The sequence below is a fragment of the Oncorhynchus masou genome, chromosome 32 (assembly GCF_036934945.1).
Source record: "Oncorhynchus masou masou isolate Uvic2021 chromosome 32, UVic_Omas_1.1, whole genome shotgun sequence".
NCBI lineage: Eukaryota > Metazoa > Chordata > Actinopteri > Salmoniformes > Salmonidae > Oncorhynchus > Oncorhynchus masou.
Genome location: NC_088243.1, coordinates 86,101,655 through 86,128,741, shown reverse-complemented (window position 1 = coordinate 86,128,741; position 27,087 = coordinate 86,101,655). Strand labels below are relative to the sequence as shown.

At 44.2% G+C, this 27,087-nt stretch overlaps 1 protein-coding gene and 1 pseudogene across 2 annotated transcripts in view; one reads left to right on the top strand and one right to left on the bottom strand.

Moving 5' to 3' along the window:
- The window catches only part of LOC135526749 (solute carrier family 25 member 48-like), a 20,750-nt gene extending 8,023 nt beyond the window's left edge, over positions 1–12,727 (bottom strand). The window contains exons 1-5 of one of the 2 annotated variants that reach the window (XM_064955375.1): positions 12,564–12,727; positions 11,710–11,753; positions 11,072–11,143; positions 10,277–10,529; positions 7,047–7,337 (exon numbers count right to left, since the gene is read on the bottom strand). In XM_064955375.1, the coding sequence (XP_064811447.1) occupies positions 7,047–7,337; positions 10,277–10,529; positions 11,072–11,143; positions 11,710–11,753; positions 12,564–12,609 (706 nt within the window). In that variant the 5' untranslated portion in view covers positions 12,610–12,727. Of the gene's footprint in view, positions 1–7,035; positions 7,338–10,276; positions 10,530–11,071; positions 11,144–11,709; positions 11,754–12,563 lie in introns of both variants that reach the window. The other variant, XM_064955376.1, reaches the window with a different exon arrangement.
- Positions 12,728–14,328: 1,601 nt separating this feature from the next.
- LOC135527284 (piggyBac transposable element-derived protein 4-like) lies at positions 14,329–25,626 on the top strand (annotated as a pseudogene).
- The last annotated feature ends 1,461 nt before the right edge of the window (positions 25,627–27,087 follow it).

The window sequence follows — 27,087 nt, the reverse complement described above, 5'->3', positions numbered from 1 at the left end:
CGTCAGCTGGGGTAGCAGTGACCCACGAGATAGAACCTGTAGATAGAAACACGTCAGCTGGGGTAGCAGTGACCCACGAGATAGAACCTGTAGATAGAAACACGTCAGCTGGGGTAGCAGTGACCCACGAGATAGAACCTGTAGATAGAAACACGTCAGCTGGGGTAGCAGTGACCCACGAGATAGAACCTGTAGATAGAAACACGTCAGCTGGGGTAGCAGTGACCCACGAGATAGAACCTGTAGATAGAAACACGTCAGCTGGGGTAGCAGTGACCCACGAGATAGAACCTGTAGATAGAAACACGTCAGCTGGAGTAGCAGTGACCCACGAGATAGAACCTGTAGATAGAAACACGTCAGCTGGAGTAGCAGTGACCCACGAGATAGAACCTGTAGATAGAAACACGTCAGGAGGGTCAGGAGATTTACAGTTGCATTTATTATTATTTTATATGAAAAAAAAAAATTGATTACATTTTTGAAAAACTTCATGTGATATCAAGATGTTTCGTCAAACACACTGAACAGGCAGGTATTTATTATTATCTTTTTTTTAAATGTGCTGAGACAAACTGCTAGAAAGTCACCTTTCAGTGGGAATGGAAGCTTTATCCTTCTGTTTAAATCAATTTAAAATCTCCAAAACTGTCAAATGTCCTGTCCTTGTTGCTTTTCACACAAACTTTTTTTAAATGACCAAAAAACCTCAGTCTCCCACTTGCTGAGAACTACCTGAAGGGTAAACTACCAGGACCAGGAGGGTAAACTACCAGGACCAGGAGGGTAAACTACCAGGACCAGGAGGCTAAACTACCAGGAGGGTAAACTACCAGGACCAGGAAGGTAAACTACCAGGAAGGTAAACTACCAGGACCAGGAAGGTAAACTACCAGGACCAGGAAGGTAAACTACCAGGACCAGGAGGGTAAACTACCAGGACCAGGAGGGTAAACTACCAGGAGGGTAAACTACCAGGAAGGTAAACTACCAGGACCAGGAGGGTAAACTACCAGGACCAGGAGGGTAAACTACCAGGACCAGGAGGCTAAACTACCAGGAGGGTAAACTACCAGGAGGGTAAACTACCAGGACCAGGAGGGTAAACTACCAGGAGGGTAAACTACCAGGACCAGGAGGCTAAACTACCAGGACCAGGAAGGTAAACTACCAGGACCAGGAGGCTAAACTACCAGGACCAGGAGGCTAAACTACCAGGAGGGTAAACTACCAGGACCAGGAGGGTAAACTACCAGGAGGGTAAACTACCAGGACCAGGAGGCTAAACTACCAGGACCAGGAAGCTAAACTACCAGGACCAGGAAGCTAAACTACCAGGAGGGTAAACTACCAGGACCAGGAGGGTAAACTACCAGGACCAGGAGGCTAAACTACCAGGAGGGTAAACTACCAGGAGGGTAAACTACCAGGACCAGGAGGGTAAACTACCAGGAAGGTAAACTACCAGGACCAGGAGGGTAAACTACCAGGAGGGTAAACTACCAGGAGGGTAAACTACCAGGACCAGGAGGCTAAACTACCAGGACCAGGAAGGTAAACTACCAGGACCAGGAGGCTAAACTACCAGGACCAGGAGGCTAAACTACCAGGAGGGTAAACTACCAGGACCAGGAGGGTAAACTACCAGGAGGGTAAACTACCAGGACCAGGAGGCTAAACTACCAGGACCAGGAAGGTAAACTACCAGGACCAGGAAGCTAAACTACCAGGAGGGTAAACTACCAGGAGGGTAAACTACCAGGACCAGGAGGGTAAACTACCAGGAGGGTAAACTACCAGGACCAGGAGGGTAAACTACCAGGAGGGTAAACTACCAGGAAGGTAAACTACCAGGACCAGGAGGGTAAACTACCAGGAGGGTAAACTACTAGGAAGGTAAACTACCAGGACCAGGAAGGTAAACTACCAGGACCAGGAGGGTAAACTACCAGGACCAGGAAGGTAAACTACCAGGACCAGGAAGGTAAACTACCAGGACCAGGAGGGTAAACTACCAGGACCACGAAGGTAAACTACCAGGACCAGGAGGGTAAACTACCAGGACCAGGAGGGTAAACTTCCAGGAGGGTAAACTACCAGGACCAGGAGGGTAAACTTCCAGGAGGGTAAACTACTAGGACCAGGAGTTTTTTTTAAACCTTTATTTAACTAGACAAGTCAGTTAAGAACAAAATCTTATTTTCAATGACGGCCTAGGAACAGTGGGTTAAATGCCTTGTTCAGGGGCAGAACGACAGATTTGTACCTTGTCAGCTCTAACCACTAGGCTACCCTGCCGCCCCGGGAAAACGACCAGAATATCTTTGAAGGATGTTATGTAATCCATCAGCCCTTTTGGTACTTCATATTTTCACAGATGTCGTCAGGTAAAATAATATGAAGTAATGAAATATGATGATTTTAAAATAAAAACAGAATAGACAAAGCTGTAAAACATCATCCTAAATATTAACCATCAATTTAGTGAATAACATTGGAAATTGGGGTACCGAGTCCGTTATTCAACTAAAATGAGTCTTCCGCATTTAACCCAACCCCTGTGAATCAGAGAGCTACGGGAGACATCCACGTCTTCGACACCCAGGGGAACAGTGGGTTAACTACCTTGCTCAGGGGCAGAATGATAGGTTTTTACCTTGTCAGCTCAGGGATTTGATCCAACAACCTTCCGGTTACTGGCCCAACGCTCTGACCACCAGGCTTCCTGTCGCCCCATGGTGTTTATTTATGGGGGTTTCAGCATGAAATATCATTTTTTTTAACGTAACACTCTTTTTACTATGTCAGTATGATTTGGTTGTCAATGTTTTGGCGTGAAACTGGCAGCAGTTATGAAAAATGTCAACAGTTGAAAGAGTTAATTGAAAATAAATGCCACTGTTGATTAGATGCTTTTTAAAAAATGAATTAAGCTTGGACCACATGGTCTAATTAAAATCAACAACACCTTTCTCAAATATTCAAAACGGAAGGAAGTGGTCATAATTAAGAGTTCTCTGTGACTTGAGTGTCTCTTGTATAATGCTAATGTTTCAAACCCCCTTTTTTCCATCAGGTTACCATCTTGCCGAGGTCCCAAATGTCATTCAGAATATGGAGTATTGAGGGGAAAAAAAGAAAGAGTGGAGGAACTCACTTTAACCTGCATTGGGCTAATCAAAACCTAACAGACAGTAGATGTGACTATATACACACACGCATACATTTTGTAAAAAGGTATTCAACTATAAATGACCGAAATTACTGAAGGTTCCGGTAACCTTGGTAACTAACAGTAGCTTTGCAACCCTACTGAGAACTGAATCATCCCACATTTCATCAGGATTTCAGTGTCAAAAGGAAAATGTTTTATTAGTCAATACAGCTCCATGCTGTGTACTGGGATGACGTGTCAAATCAGCTGCTTACTCAGCTATACCTCTAGTGTCAGTGGAAAGGAGTAGACTCTGATTTGAGGTCATTCAACTCATGAACTAAATCAGATTTGTCTTTGACCTATTACATAGGTCCATTGAAGTCTTTATCACAGCAGACAGTTTGGTGAGTCAGACCATGTCATCATTTATGGGTCACAATCTGCTGGGTGGCTGTTGTGGAGTAGGCCAATGATTGAATAATCAAAGAAGAAAGAGGGTTGGAAATGCTTTCCCTGGACTTTTTAGCAGTGAAGGTATCACATCAATAAGATGCAAGCAGGCAGCTGAGCGAAGCAACTGCCCACAGATGCTGGTGTACCAGTGGAGGCTGCTGAGCAAAGCAACTGCCCACAGATGCTGGTGTACCAGTGGAGGCTGCTGAAGGGAGGACAAGTCATCGTAATGGCTGGAACAGAGCAAATGGAATGGCATGCGTTTTGATGCTTCTGATTCCATTCCAATGATTCCACTCCAGCCATTACCACGAGCCCCCTCCTCCCTTATTTACGGTGCCACCAACCTCCTGTGGTCTACAGCATAAACCAAGGAGGCAGATGTGGGCTAACCAAAGCAGTAATCAAACTATGTTACTCACAATTTGAGTAATCCATTTGGATTACATTACTAACTAGTTTTATTGTCATGTAAATCAGTAACTGTAAATCATCCTCCCAACCCTGGGTAGGCCTACAACATTTTCAAGATGGCATCATAAAATGGTATAAAGTAATGGCAAGGTTTTTATAGGTGGTAGACAAGGTTTTTATAGGTGGTAGACAAGGTGAAGACAACTATTCAGCTTTGGACTTGACACGAAGACTGGAAAGGTGCCGTTCTACAAAATGAGTGCCTTTTGTGTATCTTTGATATTTTAAGTAGAAATGGTTCACAAATATTGATTTTTAAAAGCTTGTTATGTTAAATAAAGTGCCCTTTAATATAGACCACACGGAGAACAATTGTATTACAGTCTAATTTTGACTATGAAAAAGGCTTGCTAAAGTGCCAAAATTCTTCATTTTGACGTGTCCCTCAGTGTACTACAGTTTTAGCTGAACGCTCCTTAGCAGATAACCCGAAGGAACGTTTTTATTTGCAGAGCTAGACTACATTTTCCGCCAAATCCACATAGCAGCAACATTAGAATTGCTGCTTAAATTCTGATTCCAATGGGGTTAGCTGTTAGTTTAGAGCATGGTGATAGCAACCAGGGTCATAAATTCACATGAGGACACCGAGGTCCAGACCTCGGTCAATTTTTTTATAATTATAAAAACATAATAAAAAATATATATTTTGTTCAAAATAAATTAAGACAATTATAGGTTAACACGTAAATAGTTCTCCCAGTGTTGATCAAAGCTCAGAACACTTAAATGATTGATCTGACTGAGTTCTAAACATGCATGCCTCTCTGCGAACGAGTGGAATCATGGACAGTGGTTTGTTCATTATGTTCACCTGCGTCTCTGAACGAGTGGAATCATGGACAGGGGCTTGTTCGTTATGTTCACCTGCGTCTCTGAACGAGTGGAATCATGGACAGTGGTTTGTTCGTTATGTTCACCTGCCTCTCTGCGAACGAGTGGAATCATGGACAGTGGTTTGTTCATTATTTTCACCTGCGTCTCTGAACGAGTGGAATCATGGCCTGTGGCTTGTTCGTTATGTTCACCTGCGTCTCTGAACGAGTGGAATCATGGACAGTGGTTTGTTCATTATGTTCACCTGCGTCTCTGAACGAGTGGAATCATGGACAGTGGTTTGTTCATTATGTTCACCTGCGTCTCTGTGAACGAGTGGAATCATGGACAGTGGTTTGTTCATTATGTTCACCTGCGTCTCTGTGAACGAGTGGAATCATGGACAGTGGTTTGTTCATTATGTTCACCTGCGTCTCTGTGAACGAGTGGAATCATGGACAGTGGTTTGTTCGTTATGATCTCCTGCGTCTCTGTGAACGAGTGGAATCATGGACAGTGGTTTGTTCATTATGTTCACCTGCGTCTCTGAACGAGTGGAATCATGGACAGTGGTTTGTTCATTATGTTCACCTGCGTCTCTGAACGAGTGGAATCATGGACTGTGGCTTGTTCGTTATGTTCACCTGCGTCTCTGTGAACGAGTGGAATCATGGACAGTGGTTTGTTCATTATGTTCACCTGCGTCTCTGAACGAGTGGAATCATGGACAGTGGTTTGTTCATTATGTTCACCTGCGTCTCTGTGAACGAGTGGAATCATGGACAGTGGTTTGTTCATTATGTTCACCTGCGTCTCTGTGAACGAGTGGAATCATGGACAGTGGTTTGTTCATTATGTTCACCTGCGTCTCTGTGAACGAGTGGAACCATGGACAGTGGTTTGTTCGTTATGATCTCCTGCGTCCCTTGGACTTGTGTGCCGGATTTGCAGCACATTCCCCACTCTCTAAAGCAGCTGAGTGTCCGCATGCTTCCCAACCGGAACGGTTCGGAAGAGTTTGTGCCTGTATTATGATGCCATTTTGTGACGTTTTAGTTAATTTTGGTGTTTTTCAGGCACACATTTTTTTCTTGATGCATGCAGGAGGAAGCAGAGAAGAAAGACAGAGGAAGCAAGCAGAGAGAGGTTAGTCCAGTGGTTGCCCCATGTGGGGTCCCCTGAGAGAATCTGTACTAACGATATCAAACAAGTTAGGAACTTTAGAAAAATATGATATGTTTCAATATTTTCACATGACCCATCTTCCCTATAGGCCAACATTAAAATGCTATCAACATGCAAACAATACAGTTTTAAAATGTCCTACATTTTCCTTTCTACCAGTGGTTGTTCCTTCTACTGAAGTTTATATATTACCACCTTTTAACACTATTTACCACTGATTATCCAAAATTGTAAGTCATTTTCTAATAATTAATGCGAATGTGATAATACAATCATCTGTGTGCTTCATTGATGTCTGGTTGTGCGGAGCTTGATTAGTAATGCCTTGGAATACAAATGTGAACGCTATGCATAAAAAAAAACTGTATTTATGTAAAGAGTTGATGATTTTTCGCAATTCATCATTACAACTGACTGAACAGTCACTGATGCTACGTGTCAGTGTGAATCATTTCTCATATTTCCCCGTCATTTCAGGGGTATAACATTACAATTGTATAGCTAATAGGCTACATGCTTGTAGATGGACTGAAGTGGATGAAGCTATAGCAACAAGGTGATAATGGCTGGGGTCATTTTGGCTTGTTGTTGCCGTTCTCCAAATAGCATTTTAAAAAGTGTTTTAAATTGTGCAGAAATGCAGTAAATAAGCTTCAACTTTCAAAAAAAATATCTTGAAAGGAGGGAAAGGTGGGTGGGTGGGTCTCCCCCATCCGGACCTCACGAAAACTCAATCCCTGGTTACGGCCCTGCTAGCAAAGTCAGGATTGTGATTTCGATTTACGTACGGGCCCAATAACCCTCCATCAATACATTCTCTGGCCTAGTGGAAACCAAAACGAGGCCACGGTTTCAACAGAACGCTCCTTTATCTGACCTAAAGGCTCATTTCTATTTGCTTCAACCAAGCACAACGAGCAACAGTAACATTACCATTCATCCGTAAACACCTTCCAGTTACCTGCCAGTCCTCCAGACACCCATATAGAACAGGGATGAGGTGATGACCTCCCTTCAGAGGATAGCCAGCGGCGGAACAACGCGTAGGGGATGAAGTACAGCGTGTACCCAGGGACGTCTCTCAGGACCATGGCCCCGGCTCCTCTGTAAAGCCCCCGGATCCCCTCAGTCCGCAGTATGGAACTGATGCAGTGGATGGGCCCTCTGTAGGTCGGCTGGCCCTGGAGAGTCATGGAGCGCACGGCGATGTTACCGTTCACGTTTCCGGTCGTCCCGGCGAGGTTCAGGTTCTCTAAAATACAAACAATAAACAAACAATAAAGATCAGACTGTACTTGACTTTATTGACTGCTCATGCAGAAAGAGGATAGTTTGGATTAAGGTTCAATCTTATGCGGAAGGAGGCTTTAAATATATACCAGAACAACAGGTGATGGTGAAGATTTAACACGTGCATTTTATGATGCCCTTTACTGTATAAAGATACTCAAGGACGTGTGGTGCATCGTCATATAAAAAAAAGGTGCAGCAATTTCCGTTTTCAAAAACATTGACTGGTGACTTATCACTGATGTAGGACATTGACATGTGATTTACGACACCTTTTAGTTCATCAACCTTTAAGTGAGCTGGTTACAATCCACGGGATTTATCATCTCATGCTTGCTCGTCCGAGTTGCTGTTGTGACATATTTATTTATTTATTTAACCAGGCAAGTCAGTTAAGAACAAATTCTTATTTTCAATGACGGCCAAGGAACAGTGGGTTAACTGCCTGTTCAGGGGCAGAACGACAGATTTGTACCTTGTCAGCTCGGGGGTTTGAACTTGCAACCTTCCGGTTACTAGTCCAACGCTCTAACCACTAGGCTACCCTGCCGCCTCTACACTCTAACCACTAGGCTACCCTGCCGTCTCTACACTCTAACCACTAGGCTACCCTGCCACCTCTACACTCTAACCACTAGGCTACCCTGCCGCCTCTACACTCTAACCACTAGGCTACCCTGCCTCCTCTACACTCTAACCACTAGGCTACCCTGCCTCCTCTACACTCTAACCACTAGGCTACCCTGCCTCCTCTACACTCTAACCACTAGGCTACCCTGCCACCTCTACACTCTAACCACTAGGCTACCCTGCCGGCTCTACACTCTAACCACTAGGCTACCCTGCCACCTCTACACTCTAACCACTAGGCTACCCTGCCGCCTCTACACTCTAACCACTAGGCTACCCTGCCACCTCTACACTCTAACCACTAGGCTACCCTGCCACCTCTACACTCTAACCACTAGGCTACCCTGCCGGCTCTACACTCTAACCACTAGGCTACCCTGCCACCTCTACACTCTAACCACTAGGCTACCCTGCCGGCTCTACACTCTAACCACTAGGCTACCCTGCCACCTCTACACTCTAACCACTAGGCTACCCTGCCACCTCTACACTCTAACCACTAGGCTACCCTGCCACCTCTACACTCTAACCACTAGGCTACCCTGCCGGCTCTACACTCTAACCACTAGGCTACCCTGCCACCTCTACACTCTAACCACTAGGCTACCCTGCCGGCTCTACACTCTAACCACTAGGCTACCCTGCCACCTCTACACTCTAACCACTAGGCTACCCTGCCACCTCTACACTCTAACCACTAGGCTACCCTGCCGGCTCTACACTCTAACCACTAGGCTACCCTGCCGGCTCTACACTCTAACCACTAGGATACCCTGCCACCTCTACACTCTAACCACTAGGCTACCCTGCCTCCTCTACACTCTAACCACTAGGCTACCCTGCCGCCTCTACACTCTAACCACTAGGATACCCTGCCACCTCTACACTCTAACCACTAGGCTACCCTGCCGCCCCTACACTCTAACCACTAGGCTACCCTGCCGCCTCTACACTCTAACCACTAGGATACCCTGCCACCTCTACACTCTAACCACTAGGCTACCCTGCCTCCTCTACACTCTAACCACTAGGCTACCCTGCCGCCTCTACACTCTAACCACTAGGCTACCCTGCCGCCTCTACACTCTAACCACTAGGATACCCTGCCACCTCTACACTCTAACCACTAGGCTACCCTGCCGCCTCTACACTCTAACCACTAGGCTACCCTGCCGCCTCTACACTCTAACCACTAGGCTACCCTGCCGCCTCTACACTCTAACCACTAGGCTACCCTGCCTCCTCTACACTCTAACCACTAGGCTACCCTGCCTCCTCTACACTCTAACCACTAGGCTACCCTGCCGCCTCTACACTCTAACCACTAGGCTACCCTACCACCTCTACACTCTAACCACTAGGATACCCTGCCACCTCTACACTCTAACCACTAGGCTACCCTGCCGCCCCTACACTCTAACCACTAGGCTACCCTGCCGCCTCTACACTCTAACCACTAGGATACCCTGCCACCTCTACACTCTAACCACTAGGCTACCCTGCCTCCTCTACACTCTAACCACTAGGATACCCTGCCACCTCTACACTCTAACCACCCAGGCTACCCTGCCGCCTCTACACTCTAACCACTAGGATACCCTGCCACCTCTACACTCTAACCACTAGGCTACCCTGCCGCCTCTACACTCTAACCACTAGGCTACCCTGCCGCCTCTACACTCTAACCACTAGGCTACCCTGCCGCCTCTACACTCTAACCACTAGGCTACCCTGCCTCCTCTACACTCTAACCACTAGGCTACCCTGCCTCCTCTACACTCTAACCACTAGGCTACCCTGCCGCCTCTACACTCTAACCACTAGGCTACCCTGCCTCCCCATGTGAATGGCATTTGAAAGACTGATGGGGCTCTGAACCTGAATAGGCAAATTAATACATTTTCTGTGGTTCCTTGAACTGTCAACTATTCTAGACCTCTGGGTAAAGTCCCACTAAAATGAGCTTTCTAAACCCATGGGTACTATAGGCACTGTACCTTCTAGAAAGGTCTGAAAGGATAGTTATAATCCTCTCGAGGTTCCTTCCTAGGTTTTGGCCTTTCTAGGGTGTTTTTCCTAGCCACCGTGCTTCTACACCTGCATTGCTTGCTGTTTGGGGTTTTAGGCTGGGTTTCTGTACGGCACTTTGAGATACCAGCCGACGTAAGAAGGGCTTTATAAATAAATTTGATTTAAACTAAAGGAAATACCTGCTAAAATAATTACCTTCTAGAATGGTCTAGAATGTTGTATTGGGTCTTTTGACTTTACCTGCTAAACAGGGAAGAGTCTGCATCTGCAGTCTGATCTTAACTAAGTCGACCGGCGCTCCGAGTCCCACTGACATCAGCCCTGTCAACATGCTGGCCAGGGTCATGTCCAGCATGCCACACGGCTGCCTCTCGTCACCATGGCGGAACTTGCTAATAACCCTCTGTGTGTTGTTGAAGAACCCAAACACCACTGAGTTATACACGGTGATGCTGGCCAGCGGGAAGGAGAGACCCTTGAAGAAGCCAGCCACCTAGGATGAAGAAAAATACAAATGAGATGTTTTATGCAACAGTGTGTTCTGTAGAAGGTCCACGTCCCAGTATACAATTTGGAATTTGGCAACTGGAAGGTCCCCCCCCCACACCCACCTCCCTGCCAGAGAGAGGCTACACAGGGAGTATTCACAGCAAGGCTCAAGGATATTTGTTCAAACAAAAGCACAGTTGCTTCAAAAGTAAAACAAATATTTCCAGAACTGGTACAGCTAGGCCTACGGTATAATCTACAGATAAGAGTTTGTAAAAATGAATTTAGGATGTTATAATTATCTTTTTGAGTAGTGTCGAGGTTGACACTTGTGTCCAAGGCCTCCGCGGTTCTAAAGGGAAATCGTACCAACAGCATGACGACAAATGGATTATCGTGCCAAATATTATCCCATGGCCTCCTATGGATTACTGTGGGACAATACAAAATGTCTTCGCACAAGTGACTAAGTCGCTTTGGGTAAAAGTGTCTGCTAAATGGTATACATTTACATTTAGACTACAAGAGCAGTGACCTATCACTTACAGTTTCCTTTCTGTAGATTTGGAGGACACAGTGAAGGGTGTTCTTGTATCCTTTCCCAGCTTGTAAACGGGTCTGTTGGGTAGAATCATAGAATGGGAAACGTTAAGAACTTCAACATTCCTCCTACATAAAACAACGGCCTACACAATCTACAACATGGAGGCTAGGTGATGTCTGGGCGCTCATGTTAATGTTACTGCAGGCCTTATAGCCTACTAAATGGTAACTGTGTATGAGTAGATAAACTATCATTACATGTTTGGTAAAAAAACACAAGGTTTGACATTAAGGGTTGATCTATTGCCTAGAGCAAGTGAACTGAACAGTTGGGCAAGTTGAGCCTGCTCGGAGGTTGGGCTGTTTATTTAAAAACATTGTTTTACCGACAACAACCAAACTACAAGCATTGATCTGTCTCCATTGTTTAAATGAAAGAGACAATTGCCTTTCAGACCTTAATGTCAATCCCTGATTTAAACCAGATCGGACTGTTTCCTGGAAAACCAATTAAGCCTCGTCCTAGAACTCAAGATAAACAGAGAATCTCCATTGAAAGTGGATTTAAGTCCAGGACTGGGCTTGATCAGTGTCTGGGAAACCAGTCCTTTATGCGTTGAACCGTGTGTCCTCGTATGTACCTTGACTGTGTCCAGCGGATGACCAACAATAACACTGGAAGCTCCTAACCAGAAGGAAACCACGTTTAGGAGGAGTAAGGAGGGATGGATGGATAGAGAGTGTGAAATTGAGAGAGAGAGAGAGAGGGAAGAGTTAATATATAATGTTGTTTCAGTGGCACCCTGCCTAGAACATCCAACCCTCCTCAGACAATAGAACTACAGTACCACAGATTTCATAGCAAACACAAGAGAGAACAGAAAGAATCATATCCCAGCCAGACAGCAAAACACTACCACTGCTTAGGGATCATTCTGACTCAACATTTGCAAAAACAAATCTTAGGCCGATAATGTTCATAACTACAGTAGGCTGCCTATAGGCGAATAACAGGCGATGAAGAGTGAAAACCGTTGCAGCATTCCACAGATACAGTATCATTATGCAATGTGCAACTACTACTGCCCCTACTGTCCGTTTCATGGTAGCGCGCCTTGCAGAAGTAGAATATAGAAAAGGAGAACACTCCAAATAAGTAGTCAAACATGTAGAACTGGTTATTTAATTATTAACTACATTTTGATTGGATGTTAAATGTTGAGTGTTTGATCAAAATGATCAAAATGTCCAGCGCTATGTGGGCAATTCGATTTGGAAAATCTGCGCATGTTCCAATTATTCATATATCTACTTTTTTCTAATCGAACATAGATTAGACATAGGCCTACATAGCAAATGTATTAAAATAAAACAAATTATGATGAACAAAAACGATATGCAATAGTCCAACATCGCTCTAATCCCAAACTCATCCTCACATAAAACATCTAATTCTACAGCTAATTGACCAGTTAAAAAAATAACGGACACTCACCTCCAATCCACCCTGCAAGGAAGTCATCTAAATGAAACCAATTCATTTCTGATGGATCTTAATTCCTTTCCTTCTGTCACTAATCACCGGTGAACAGAAATCTTAAGTGTCTGGAATTCAACGTCGATACAGACACGCGGGGTAGGATATTTGAGAAGCGAAGTAATACAAATGGAATTTCCAAGCATCTATGTAAACTTCCAGATAGGTATAGGAGGGTCTGTAAATAAACATAAAGACAGGGATTGGGCGTCTCTAAACCAATCAGCATCTAGGATTTATGTGTGACACTTGCCGTCTGAAAACAATGGGACAATTTGTTTTGATGGCCCGGTTCCCCGTCTGAGTAGACAATTTGTTAAGGACCACCTGAAAAGTCGGAATGTACCAACTGCTCTGAACCGGGACACAGGGCCATGCATACTTGCCAGGAAGCAGTTCAGACGTGCTAAAAATGTTTTTGCGGTTGGAAAGAAAATAATCTAATAAATACTGTAAACCAAGAGGAATGGCGATGCAAACAAAATATACACTTCATTGGGCCACTTACATAATTATCCACATGGAGGGAGATTGATGCATAAAGCCAGCATTTTAGTACAAAAGCATAATGGAAATGGGGTCTAGGATTTATCATATCACAAAACATTAACTTTATCCACTTATTTGGGCAAAACAAATACACTCCATAAACGTTGTGCAACATAACTTAATGACAAAAAAAATAAGAAAATAAAGTATTTTTATATTTAATAGGCTATATACCAATCTAAGCATATATATTGTGAAAGAGGAGAAAACATGGGTTTAGACACACCCTAGAGGTATTGCCTAGAAAACACACAGATAGCACTCAAAGATAAGAACCCATTGCACTGTAGGATGGGGAATGGTGCCAGGAGTGGTAGAGACAGATTGTCTGTTTGCTTGCACCTGTGAACCTCAAGACTCATTCAGAAAAAGCAGTACTATAAAAACCTACACTTTAATTAGATTTTAAATGTAGTGAGAAAGTATTCAGAACACTTGACTTATTCCACATTTAATTTTTGGTTGCGAAAGAGACGTGAAAGCAACATTAACATAACTTGTACATTCCATTTGAAATCAATCATAAGCTTTAAAATAAAGGCCAATATTTTAGTGTCCATTTTTTGTTGTTGTATCCTCTGGGTTGAACTGAAACAATATATTTTGATGACTTCTCTAATGCTCTACAGGCCTAACTTTCATAATTGAGGAAACATGTGTAAAGTATGGTCACATTTATTTAACTCAGCAAATCACCCTTGTGTTGTCTTTTTATATAACTCAACAAGTCAATTAAGAACAAATTCTTATTTTCAATTACGGCCTAGGAACAGTGGGTTAACTGCCTGTTCAGGGACAGAACAACAGACTTGTACCTTGTCAGTTTGGGGGTTTGAACTTGCAAATCTTCCAGTCACTAGTCCAACGCTCTAACCACTAGGCTACCCTGCCAACCCACCTTTATGTACAAAATTACCCACCAGCAGAGAAAACCCCCCCAATGATGACTTTTCCCAGAGTGGTCCCCAACATTTGAACAAGTGAAACATCACCTTTGTTCATATTTCCATGAAAGCTGCTCACCACCAGGGTACAAAGATCATCTTAGGGTCACTTTTGAAAGACACACACACACACACACACACACACACACACACACACACACACACACACACACACACACACACACACACACACACACACACACACACACACACACACACACACTGAAGCCATGAGTGCAGGTTTCAGTGCCCAACAGGTCATAGATCTGATTTATTCAGATGTCCAGGAGGAACAAGAGAACAATGATTTCGAAGAGGAGGAGGTATCTGAAGAAGAGGATGGTGAAGAATACAACCCAGAGCATGATGCATCATCTTCAGATGAAGAAGAAATCCCCCAAGCTGAAAGAGAGACATTTTTGTCAGCAAAATAACATGGTCCTTGTCACCATATGACAGCCAGGGCAGGATGGCAGCACAACATGTCATAAGGATGACCCCAGGGCCCACAAGACATGCAGTCAACATGTCATAAGGATGACCCCAGGGCCCACAAGACATGCAGTCAACATGTCATAAGGATGACCCCAGGGCCCACAAGACATGCAGTCAACATGTCATAAGGATGACCCCAGGGCCCACAAGACATGCAGTCAACATGTCATTAGGATGACCCCAGGGCCCACAAGACATGCAGTCAACATGTCATTAGGATGACCCCAGGGCCCACAAGACATGCAGTCAACATGTCATAAGGATGACCCCAGGGCCCACAAGACATGCAGTCAACATGTCATTAGGATGACCCCAGGGCCCACAAGACATGCAGTTGCCCAGGACATCGCCTCAACATTCTATATGTTCATCACACCAGCCATCGAAAAAATCATTTTGGAGATGACAAATTTGGAGGGTTTCCGTAAATATGGAGACAACTGGAAAAGGATGGATGAGATTGACCTGCGTGCCTACATAAGTCAGCTAATCCTAGCAGCTGTGTATAGGTCCCGAGGTGAGGCTACATGTAGTCTCTGGGATGCAGAGAATGGAAGGGCGATTTTCCGTGGCACGATACCACTGAAAGTCATTCACACTTTCTCAAGAATGCTACGATTTGATAACCTTGAGTCAAGACCTGCAAGACGTGTGAGAGACAAACTGTCAGCCATAAGAGAGGTCTGGGAGGAGTGGGTGGAGCCATAAGAGAGGTCTGGGAGAAGTGGGTGGAGCCATAAGAGAGGTCTGGGAGAAGTGGGTGGAGCCACGAGAGAGGTCTGGGAGAAGTGGGTGGAGCCACAAGAGAGGTCTGGGAGAAGTGTGTGGAGCCATAAGAGAGGTCTGGGAGAAGTGGGTGGAGCCATAAGAGAGGTCTGGGAGAAGTGGGTGGAGCCATAAGAGAGGTCTGGGAGGAGTGGGTGGAGCCATAAGAGAGGTCTGGGAGGAGTGGGTGGAGCCATAAGAGAGGTCTGGGAGGAGTGGGTGGAGCCATACGAGAGGTCTGGGAGGAGTGGGTGGAGCCATAAGAGAGGTCTGGGAGGAGTGGGTGGAGCCATAAGAGAGGTCTGGGAGGAGTGGGTGGAGCCATAAGGGAGGTCTGGGAGGAGTGGGTGGAGCCATAACAGAGGTCTGGGAGAAGTGGGTGGAGCGTCTGTCATACCTCTACAACCCTGGGCCTGAAGTAACAGTGGAGGAGCAACTGGTTCCATTCAGAGTTACATTTTTATTTTCATATGTAATGTAAGTGATTTTCACTGTTAATTTTATTATGTATTGCTGTAATATCATTGATTTATGTGATTGTTTTCTGTGACCCTGATACTAATGACTCTCTTTTGTCAAAAGGTCGCTGTCCTTTCCGGCAGTATATGCGCAGCAAACCAGCAAAGTATGGCATCAAGATATGGGTGGCCTGTGACACACAATCCAGCCACGCTTGGCAGATGCAAGTCTACACAGGGAAGCCGACCAGTGGAGGCCCGGAGAAGAACCAGGCGATGAGGGTTGTGCTTGATGTGACAGATGGACTGAGGGGACACAGTGTCACGTGTGAACAATTACCTTCACCTCTTATGACCTCAGCCAGCAGCTCCTGAAGAGGAAGATCACCATGGTTGGCCCAGTTAGAAAGAACAAGCCTGAGCTCCCCCCTGCACTCCTCACAACAAGGGGGAGAGAGGCCTTCTCATCAAAGTTTGCTTTCACCCCCACCACCACTCTAGTTTCTTACCTCACAAAGAGGAACAAGAATGTGGTCCTCCTGAGCACACTGCACAAAACGGCTGAGATCAGTGATCGTGACGACAGGAAGCCAGTCATCATCCTGGACTACAACCACAACAAAGGAGGCGTGGACAACCTGGATAAGGTGATTGGAACTTACAGCTTCAGGAGGATGACCCCCCGCCCCCCGCTGGCCCCTGGTCATCTTCCATAACATCATTGATGTGTCCTCATACGATGCCTTCATGATATGGATCATGATCAACCCTACCTGGATGCCTGATAAGCAGAACAAGAGGGTGTTCCTGGAGCTGCTGGGAAAGGCACTTGTAACCCCACACATTCAAAGAAGGGAGTGCCTCCCCCACACAGCCTCTGCAGCGCTTCTGAAAGCTGTTCAGGGGCTGAATCTTGTCCTGATCCACCTGAGGCTGCAGCTGGACCAGGCAAGAGGAGGAGATGCCAATTCTGCCCCCCACAGAAGGACTGTAAAACAAATACTATGTGCTGCACATGTGAGAAATGCATCTGCAAAGTCCATGCACACACACTTACATACTGTCCTACATGTGCTAAATAGAGTTGATTGATTTATGTTATTCATGTTTTTGTTTTGTATCTATTATCTTATTTTATTGTTATTTATTGTTGTATATGCACCTTGTGGGTGGGGGCGGTGATTTAAAAAATGGGATTAGACGAGTATTTTCTCGTTGAATTCCTCATTGTACAGTATATAAGAATATATCACTATGTTGCCAAAAAAGATCAAGACTGTTATTGTTTCCCTTCAATAAAATGCATTCCAAACTCCTTTCTGCACATTTCTGCTACTTTCTTAGGCTATACATGTGATATCACTTGGTAAAAAAACATGTTTACACCTATACAGTACCTTTAGCAATAATAACAATAATAATAATAATAATACACCTCTACTTTAGTAAAGAAAACAATTATGCCACAGGTGTGTTGTAATAAAAACGAGAGGTGTCCACTGATTAAACGAGTCTTTCTGCATTGTGAAGAGGGAAAACCAGATATTCAAAACATTTTTATTTATTTATTTTACCTTTATTTAACTAGGCAAGTCAGTTAAGAACAAATTCTTATTTTCAATGACGGCCTAGAAAAAGTGGGTTTCACTGCCTGTTCACGGGCAGAATGACAGATTTGTACCTTGTCTGCTCAGGGGATGTGAACTACTAACCTTCCAGTTAGCTATTTCACCACTATAACCACTAGGCTACCCTTCCGCCAGGTTGATTCTTCATGCAAAACAGATTTGGGGTTTAAAATTAAAATTAAGCTACTTTATTTTAGGGGTTTAGTGAAGGCGGGTAATTTTTACGTTTAGGACAAGGGTAGTACACAGAACATTAAGCCCACACATTTACAACGACGGCCTACACAGGATAACGCTGGGCCAATTGTTCGCAGCCCTACTACTACTTACATACTTAGAAATAGTGCATAAGGAACCCATCACTGGCTTTTCTTAGGGAAAGTGTATGGTTATTTTATCAATATATTTTACAATGATTGAATAAATGAATGAATGAATGAATGTGCTTTTAAACTGACAATACCCCTTCTGTAGCCTAAACTATCTGACTGTCTAAAAGGCAGTTTAGGGACACTACCACTTCTGTAGCCAATATTATATGACTGTCTAAAACGCAGGCATGAGGACAGTCCATCATGGATGCTAAATGAGGCTAGCATGAGTTGTGAGGCATGTTAAACCACACCATTGACCTCCCTCACAGTCACCATATAAAGGTGATGTGTCAAGTTGCCTCTGGAGGAGATCATGTGTCATTGGCCTACCATCGAGTCCCAAATGGCACCCTGTTCCCTATGTAGTGCACTACTTTTGACCAGGGCCCATGGGGAATAGGGCGCCATTTGAGACAAAGCCTAAATCTGGTGTCTTCTGATCTACTGAACATGTGCTGCACAGACTTTTGATTTATTCATGGACCAACGTTAGAGGGTGTGTTTACAACGGTCAGCGTTACATTATAACCTATTTAAAACAGGTGTTGGTCATGTTAAAAGCACAAAATAGATATCAAGCCCTGAATATAATCTTGTATATATTACTTGTTACAGTGTCAATGCCGGAAAATACATTTTGAACGGATGTGTTTACGAGTCCGTATAACCCACACGTCCCACTCTGACTGAGATCTGTTGTTTCAGGACAGAGAAGTGCTAACTTTGCATTTTACTTTGTAAAGATACAATCAGAACAAAACGCTGTCAATTTAAGCCTACAGATGTCATCCTACTGTAATCTGCTTTTGCTGACAATACATATCAAATGTAGAAAATATCAATAAAAGTTTGATGCTACATTTGAAATATTATTTACAATATTAACAGGTACAAAACTAGTGATCTTTACTTCTGGCAATAATGCTTAAAGGTAAATGATTGGGTAAGAGTTTCCAATAGCATGACGTGCAGAACATTGAGATGTTGCAACAGCAACATCAGAGTTGTTGGTTTAAAGTGGCGCTCCAGTCTCCTTTTCACCTAATTTATCACCTGATTTATCTGAACATTATGACATATATTCATACCTTCTGTCAGCCATGGAAACCCTCTCTGAATAGTTGTATTGTAAACTGATATCAGACACAAACTGCTGATTCACTATACATGGGATCATAGATAGATTCCAGGAAAGATAGATGATGTAACAAAACTAATGTCTCTCGTTAACTGTCAGATGAGACATTAATTAATATCCTCCTGTATTATAAACTGAAGTGACCAGACAGACGGAGGCTACTGGAGGTAAATCAAACACATCATGTGCTCTTCTTGGGAAAAGAGGGTAGGAAGAGGGTGTGAGCTTGAGTCTGTCGTTTCATTGGTCATCTTAGTGGCCATGTGCACAGTCTGTCGTTTCATTGGTCATCTTAGTGGCCATGTGCACAGTCTGTCGTTTCATTGGTCATCTTAGTGGCTATGTGCACAGTCTGTCGTTTCATTGGTCATCTTAGTGGCCATGTGCACAGTCTGTCGTTTCATTGGTCATCTTAGTGGCCATGTGCACAGTCTGTCGTTTCATTGGTCATCTTAGAGGCCATGTGCACAGTCTGTCGTTTCATTGGTCATCTTAGTGGCCATGTGCACAGTCTGTCGTTTCATTGGTCATCTTAGTGGCCATGTGCACAGGCTGCTGAAGTGACTCTTATCTACCACAGCAAATATGGGTGTGTGTGTGTGTGTGTGTTGGTGTGTGTGTGCGTGTGCATGTTGGTGTGTGTGTTTGTCCGTGTGTGTGTGTGTGTGTGTGTGTGTGTGTATGTGTGTGTGTGCGTGTTCGGTGTGTGTGTGTGATGGTATGTGTGTGTTCGCTTCTGTGTTTATGTGTGTGTGTGTGTGTGTGTGTGCATGTTGGTGTGTGTGTTTGTCCGCGCGCGTGTGCCTATGTGTATGTGTGCGTGTGTGTGTGTGTGTGTGTGTGTGTGTGTGTGTGTGTGTGTGATGGTGTGTGTGTGTGTTCGCTTCTGTGTTTATGTGTGTGTGTGTTGGTGTGTGTGTTTGTCCGTGTGTGTGTGTGCGTGTTGGTGTGTGTGTGCGTGTTGGTGTGTGTGTGCGTGTTGGTGTGTGTGTGCGTGTTGGTGTGTGTGTGCGTGTTGGTGTGTGTGTTTGTCCTCGCGCGTGTGCTTATGTGTATGTGTGTGTGTGTGTGATGGTGTGTGTGTGTGTTTGCCTCTGTGTTTATGTGTGTGTGTGTTGTGTGTGTGTGTGTGTGTGTGTGTGTGTGTGTGTGTGTGTGTGTGTGTGTGTGCGCGTGTGTGTGTATATGTATGTGTGTATAAGCAACCTACAAGCTGTGAATAATAGATCATCCTCACCCTCATGATGATAATGGTGATAATGATGATAATAATAACGTGTGTGTTTTCTAACGTGTATAAACCCACACCACCGCTCCCCCTCAGCTCTCTCTACTTTTAACATGGAGGTGATGTTGGTTATTTGTCTGAATGTCTATTTGATCAGCCTTGAAACATGTGGACATTTCTTTCAATAGGATTCCAAAGTGTTGGTCTGACTGCATTTTCTGGACGAAACAGGAGACAAAGGAGCGTTGAAAACAGAGTTGTTTTACATTAAATAAACATACAGATGTAGGATCTTAATTTGATCACTCTTTTTCTTACTGAGAATTGCCCTGCACAGCAGGGAATTAAATCATGTGGGGTATTCAAGGTTATAAAAAAGCTTCAAATTTTTCCAATTTCCACTTTAAAATGTCCGTCTTGAATTGTCTTAACAAAAATGTATTAATCACTACAAAAAAATATCCTTTAATTATAATCCAGACAATAATTCACATTTCCTGTTGCTGCAAGGTTATTTTCATGCTGTAGCAAACTGGCTCAAATTAAGTTCCTGCATCTGTAAGCAAATCTCTCAGAAAGATCACAGACAAACACAAAGTATCTTTCTCATCAATAGTTCTCTCATTTATGCAGACAGCAGCATAAATATCATAAACATCATGAAAGACTATATGTTTTCCTGTTGTATTTGAACTCATTCTGTTCTGTTGAGTCTTGGAGAAATCGTTTATGATTGGCTTCCTTCCACTAGGGGGCAGGGGACATCAGTGTTTGTAGATAGAGGACCCTTTGCCATTCCTTCAGCCCTTGGTTCTTGGTTAAAGACTTCTCAATGTCACAGCTTAAATTACAGCTGGCCTTTACCCACGAGCTATTGATTCATGTCACGGACCATGTGATTCCAATAGAAGTCCTGGAGCTGGACAGATTCCACCAGAGGTCAAATAGCCTATGCTGTGAGGAAGCAAGAAGCATTTCATACTTCGAAAAAAACATCTCTTTAACCAATAGACTATGCTATTTCCTTATGTATTGATGTTGTTTCTTATACATTATCATAATGTAAGAAACGGCAGCCATATGTTAGAAAATAGCGTATTGGCTAAAGAGATTTGTGATTGCAAGCTAACTGGTGTGTAAACGTAAACAATGAACACAAAGAATTCCCCAAGGGGCTTTGTCCTCCATGTTTTGATTAATCACATGACCTGAATTTTAACCTTTATTTTTTATTTTACCAGAAATTATAATTAGACCAAAAAATGAAAAGCAATTGTCTGAGGATGGTGCTGAACCACCTGACAGAAAAATAAAAGGGGACATTTTGATGAAAAAGCTTTAAATTAAAGTTATAATTCAGGTCACGTGACATGATTAACCAAAACACAGGGCCCTAGTCTAGTTTATTACCATGTGAGCTCTACAACTTCCTCATAAGTAATATGATATTGTTAGTGTAACGGATGTGAAACGCCTAGCTAGTTAGCGGTGGTGCGAGCTAAATAGCATTTCAATCGGAGACGTCATTTGCTCTGAGACCTTGAAGTAGTGGCTTTTGTGGAGCGATGGGTAACGATGCTTCATGGGTGACTTTTGTTAATGTGTGCAGAGGGTCCCTGGTTCGTGCCCGGGTATGGGCGAGGGGACAGTCTAAAGTTATACTGTTACTTTAGGGTATTTGGGGTGTGACGGCAGGTAGTCTAGTGGTTAGAGCGTTGATCTAATCCCCGAGCTGACAAAGTAAAAATCTGTTGTTCTGCCCCTGAGCAAGTCAGTTAACCCACTGATCCCCGGGTGCCAAAGAAGGGAATGTCGATTAAGGCATCTCCCTGCATCTCTCTGATTCAGAGAGTTGGGTTAAATGCGGAACACAGTTGAATACATTCAGTTGGACAACTGACTAGGTATCCCCCTTTCCTTATTGCCTGGTCAACTTTGTTTATTGCACACATTCACAATGTACGTCAAATCAGAGACAGGGAGAGGCTCTCAAATTCCATTGAAGAATTACACATTGTCCTGGTTGATGAACAGATCCACAGTATGGATGTATCTCAAATGGCACTGTCCATACTGACCTGTCCTTACTGACCTGTCCTTACTGACCTGTCCATATTGACCTGTCCTTACTGACCTGTCCATATTGACCTGTCCTTACTGACCTGTCCATATTGACCTGTCCTTACCGACCTGTCCATACCGACCCATTATTACTGACCTGTCCTTACTGACCTGTCCATACTGACGTTTCCATACTGCCCTTACTGACCTGTCCATACTGACCTGTCCTTACTGACCTGTCCATACTGACATGTCCAAACTCACCTGTCCTTACTGACCTGTCCATATTGACCTGTCCTTACTGACCCATTCTTACTGACCTGTCCTTTATGACCTGTCCATACTGACCTGTCCATACTGCCCTTACTGACCTGTCCATACTGACCTGTCCTTACCGACCTGTCCTTACTGACCTGTCCATACTGACCTGTCCATACTGACCTGTCCATACTCACCCGTCCATACTAACCTGTCCATACTGACCTGTCCATACTGACCTGTCCTTACTGACCTGTCCTTACTGACCTGTCCATACTGACCCATTCTTACTGACCTGTCCATATTGACCTGTCCTTACTGACCCATTCTTACTGACCTGTCCATACTGGTCTGTCCATACTGCCCTTACTGACCTGTCCTTACTGACCCGTCCATACTGACCTGTCCATACTGGCCTGTCCATACTGCCCTTACTGACCTTTCCTTCGTGACCTGTCCATACTGACCTGTCCATACTGTCCTGTCCTTACTGACCTGTCCATACTGACCTTTCCTTAGTGACCTGTCCTTACTGACCTGTCCATACTGACCTGTCCTTACTGACCTGTCCTTACTGACCTGTCCATACTGACCTTTCCTTACTGACCTGTCCTTACTGACCTGTCCATACTGACCTGTCCATACTGACCTTTCCTTAGTGACCTGTCCATACCGACCTGTCCTTACTGACCTGTCCATACTGACCTGTCCTTACTGACCTGTCCTTACTGACCTGTCCATACTGACCTGTCCATACTGACCTGTCCTTACTGAGCCATTCTTACTGACCTGTCCATACCGACCTGTCCTTACTGACCTGTCCTTACTGACCTGTCCATACCGACCTGTCCTTACTGACCTGTCCTTACTGACCTGTCCATACTGACCTGTCCTTACTGACCTGTCCATACTGACCTGTCCTTACTGACCTGTCCTTACTGACCTGTCCTTACTGACCTGTCCATACTGACCTGTCCATACTGACCTGTCCTTACTGACCCATTCTTACTGACCTGTCCATACCGACCTGTCCTTACTGACCTGTCCTTACTGACCTTTCCTTACTGACCTGTCCATACTGACCTGTCCTTACTGACCTGTCCTTACTGACCTGTCCATACTGACCTGTCCTTACTGACCTGTCCATACTGACCTGTCCTTACTGACCTGTCCATACTGACCTGTCCATACTGACCTGTCCATACTGACCTGTCCTTACTGACCTGTCCTTACTGACCCATTCTTACTGACCTGTCCATACCGACCTGTCCTTACTGACCTGTCCTTACTGACCTTTCCTTACTGACCTGTCCATACTGATCTGTCCTTACTGACCTGTCCTTACTGACCTGTCCATACTGACCTGTCCTTCCTGACCTGTCCATACTGCACAGGAAAGGGCCGATCTCATCAACAAGGTTAGGCAGGATTTTACACTGATGTTTTCCACTTTTCGGGTTGGTGGCACCAGTCGATGATTTGGTCGCACCAATTTGGTTTATTTATTTTGTCCAATAATGTGCCTGCATTCCATACAGAACTAGGCTGATAATGATGAGGCTAATAATTATCTTTTAAATGAACATGCCCTTGTGTTCACACATTGATTTGGATATATTTAGTGTAACAGCAATGAAAATGGACATAAAATAAAATATAAATAAATGTATTTATAGCAGATTTCAAAGTGACTTGTGTTCTTCAAAAAGGCATAATTTAAAAAAATGATACTTGATACCAAAACAATCCCACAGCATAGAAAAGAAGGAAAGTTGTCAGCAGGACTGTGATTTTCTCCAGTTTTTTCAGATATTCGCTATTAAAACTCACCTTTTAATTGCCTTTCCATCTACCTGGAGAAGGTTAGGCTATCGTTAGCATAACTAACAGCTACACAAAGAGGTAGCTATATAGGCTTAAACATCATGAAAGACTATATGTTTTCCTGTTACATTTGAACTCATTTTGTTCTGTAGAATCTTGGCGAAATCGTTTATGATTGACTTCCTTCCACTAGGGGGCAGGAGATGTCAATGTTTGTAGATAGAGGAGCTCTTGCCATTAATTTAACCTTTGTTCTTGGTTAAGGACTTCTCAATGTCACAGGTTGGGGCCAGCCTGCAGGTTGGGCCCTCCAGATATCATGATTTATTTGTCATTTTTATTACAGGAATTTAGCTTTAATTTTGTAAATTTAATTTAGCCTCAAGGCAACATTTGTAGAATAGTGCGAAATGATCTCTATAACGGCAACATTTTCTTTCCGCCTCAAGGCAAAAATGTGTAGCATGAGATTAACTATAATACTGGGACCTTGCGGGCCCCTGGGAAACTGCGCTACGCCACTGCATCTAGGAAGTAGCAGCTGTAAATAACTCCACTATGCATATTATATTATTGGATGGAACAGACAACTACTACCATACCACCTTAAAAATATGTGCATACGTTGTTATGGTAACAGACGATCAGACACGGTCATATTGATTGGTTGTATTGCACATGTATGGTAAAGGAATCTCAGTTCAGGCTGTGAAAAATAAGCTATATGTTGATTGTGGAGACATTGATATTGTTTACTGTAAAAATAGAATGTACTTTTTCTCCTCAAAAACAATGTCCAAAACCATTGAACATAGGAAACACCCCAACTCAATGGGTAAAATAGTTCAGCCAGTAAATGACTTAGCCAATAAGACATGCAGGGAGAATGAGTTTAGCCAGTTCATTCGATTTATTATCAAAGTAATTTTTGTATGTTTTATTTATTGTTTATTTAATCAGGTATGTCACATTTAGATTGACATCCCTGTTTCACACCAAAAATACAAACATAAACATACGAACAACCAATAACAGACGCACACAAAAAACAACTACATCTCCTCTGCCCAGACCCACATGCTCACACAAACAACGACTACAACCTCATCCCAACAACCTGCTAAAACCCTCATCCCAACAGCATGCTGACACCCTCATCCCTACAGCCTGCTGACACACTCATCCCTAAAGCCTGCTGACACCCTCATCCTTAAAGCCTGCTGACACCCTCATCCCTAAAACCTGCTGACACCCTCATCCCTACAGCCTGCTGACACCCTCATCCCTACAGCCCGCTGACACCTCATCTCAACAGCCTGCTGACACCTCATCCCAACAGCCTGCTGACACCCTCATCCCTAAAGCCTGCTGACACCCTCATCCCTACAGCCTGCTGACACCTCATCCCAACAGCCTGCTGACACCCTCATCCCAACAGCCTGCTGACACCCTCATCCCTACAGCCTGCTGACCCCTCATCCTTAAAGCCTGCTGACACCCTCATCCCTACAGCCTGCTGACACCTCATCCCAACAGCCTGCTGACACCCTCATCCCAACAGCCTGCTGACACCCTCATCCCTACAGCCTGCTGACACCTCATCCCAACAGCCTGCTGACACCCTCATCCCTACAGCCTACATTATTGTTATCAAATGTGTGTGTGGGGGGGGGGGGGGTTTCTCAGTCTCCCACACTACTTGTTCATGTACACCCTGGCCAAGACAACACACAATACACAACAGATTATTATATCTGTGCATTTGCCAAGTGAAATTAATGCAAGACTTGAAAAGGTTTGAAAGATGCAACACTTATCACATGTAAATACCAGGTATGGGGCTTCACCCTACTGTACAGACCACAGACACCAGGTATGAGCTTCACCGTACTGTTCAGACCACAGACACCAGGTATGGGGCTTGGCTGTACTGAATAGTCCAGGACAGTCACAGAGGGCCAAACCCTCTTCCTCTTCCTCCTCTTCCTCGTCTCCCTTGTTTCCAGTGAAAGGTTAAAGCTGTCACTGAGTCACTCTCGTTGCCTTCAGAAGACATGTGAGTCACTACGAGCACGGCGAGGGAGATGTGCTTGGCTAAGGTCTAAACAAGAATTAGGTGCTTATGTAAAACAAGGTTGTATTTTACCCTACAGCTGCATGTTGAGGGTGAGCCAGCATAATGCAGAGTGACAGTTCTGAAACAGAATGGGCTGCTAGTCTAGTTGTGAGTGTGGCATAGCGTGGGGAGAGGAGAAGGGAGGCCCGGCCAAGCTGGCTCTGACTGGCCCTGTCCTGGCCCGCAGGTTGGAAAACTAAAGGCTTCATCTGAAAGATGGAAAACAAGAAAGTAGAAGGAGGAAGGATGTTTTTCAATAGCTTACTTCCCCAACAGAAGTCGTGAATTGAACCAGGCATGTGTGGAATTCTTGTGATTCCAAATGGTTACTATGGTTACTATATATATATATATATATTATTAACTAGTTTCTAGAATGTATTTCTCTCTCTGTGGCTATGTGGTGGTAAGATTCCACATTCCCCTGACAACAAGTCGTCCTGGCCTGTGTTTGTTCTCTGGAGGCTGTCCTTCAGCTGTTCTTCTTCTTCTCCCCTCCTCTCCTCTCACCCCGAGCAACCGACCGTGAGAAATAAATAAACAATCTCATCTCCTGCGTGATGCGTTGTTTTACTAGCGGTCTTCCACGTATTCTACTTCCCTGTGATGTCATCTGCTACTCTCCAGACAAAGACCACAGCCAG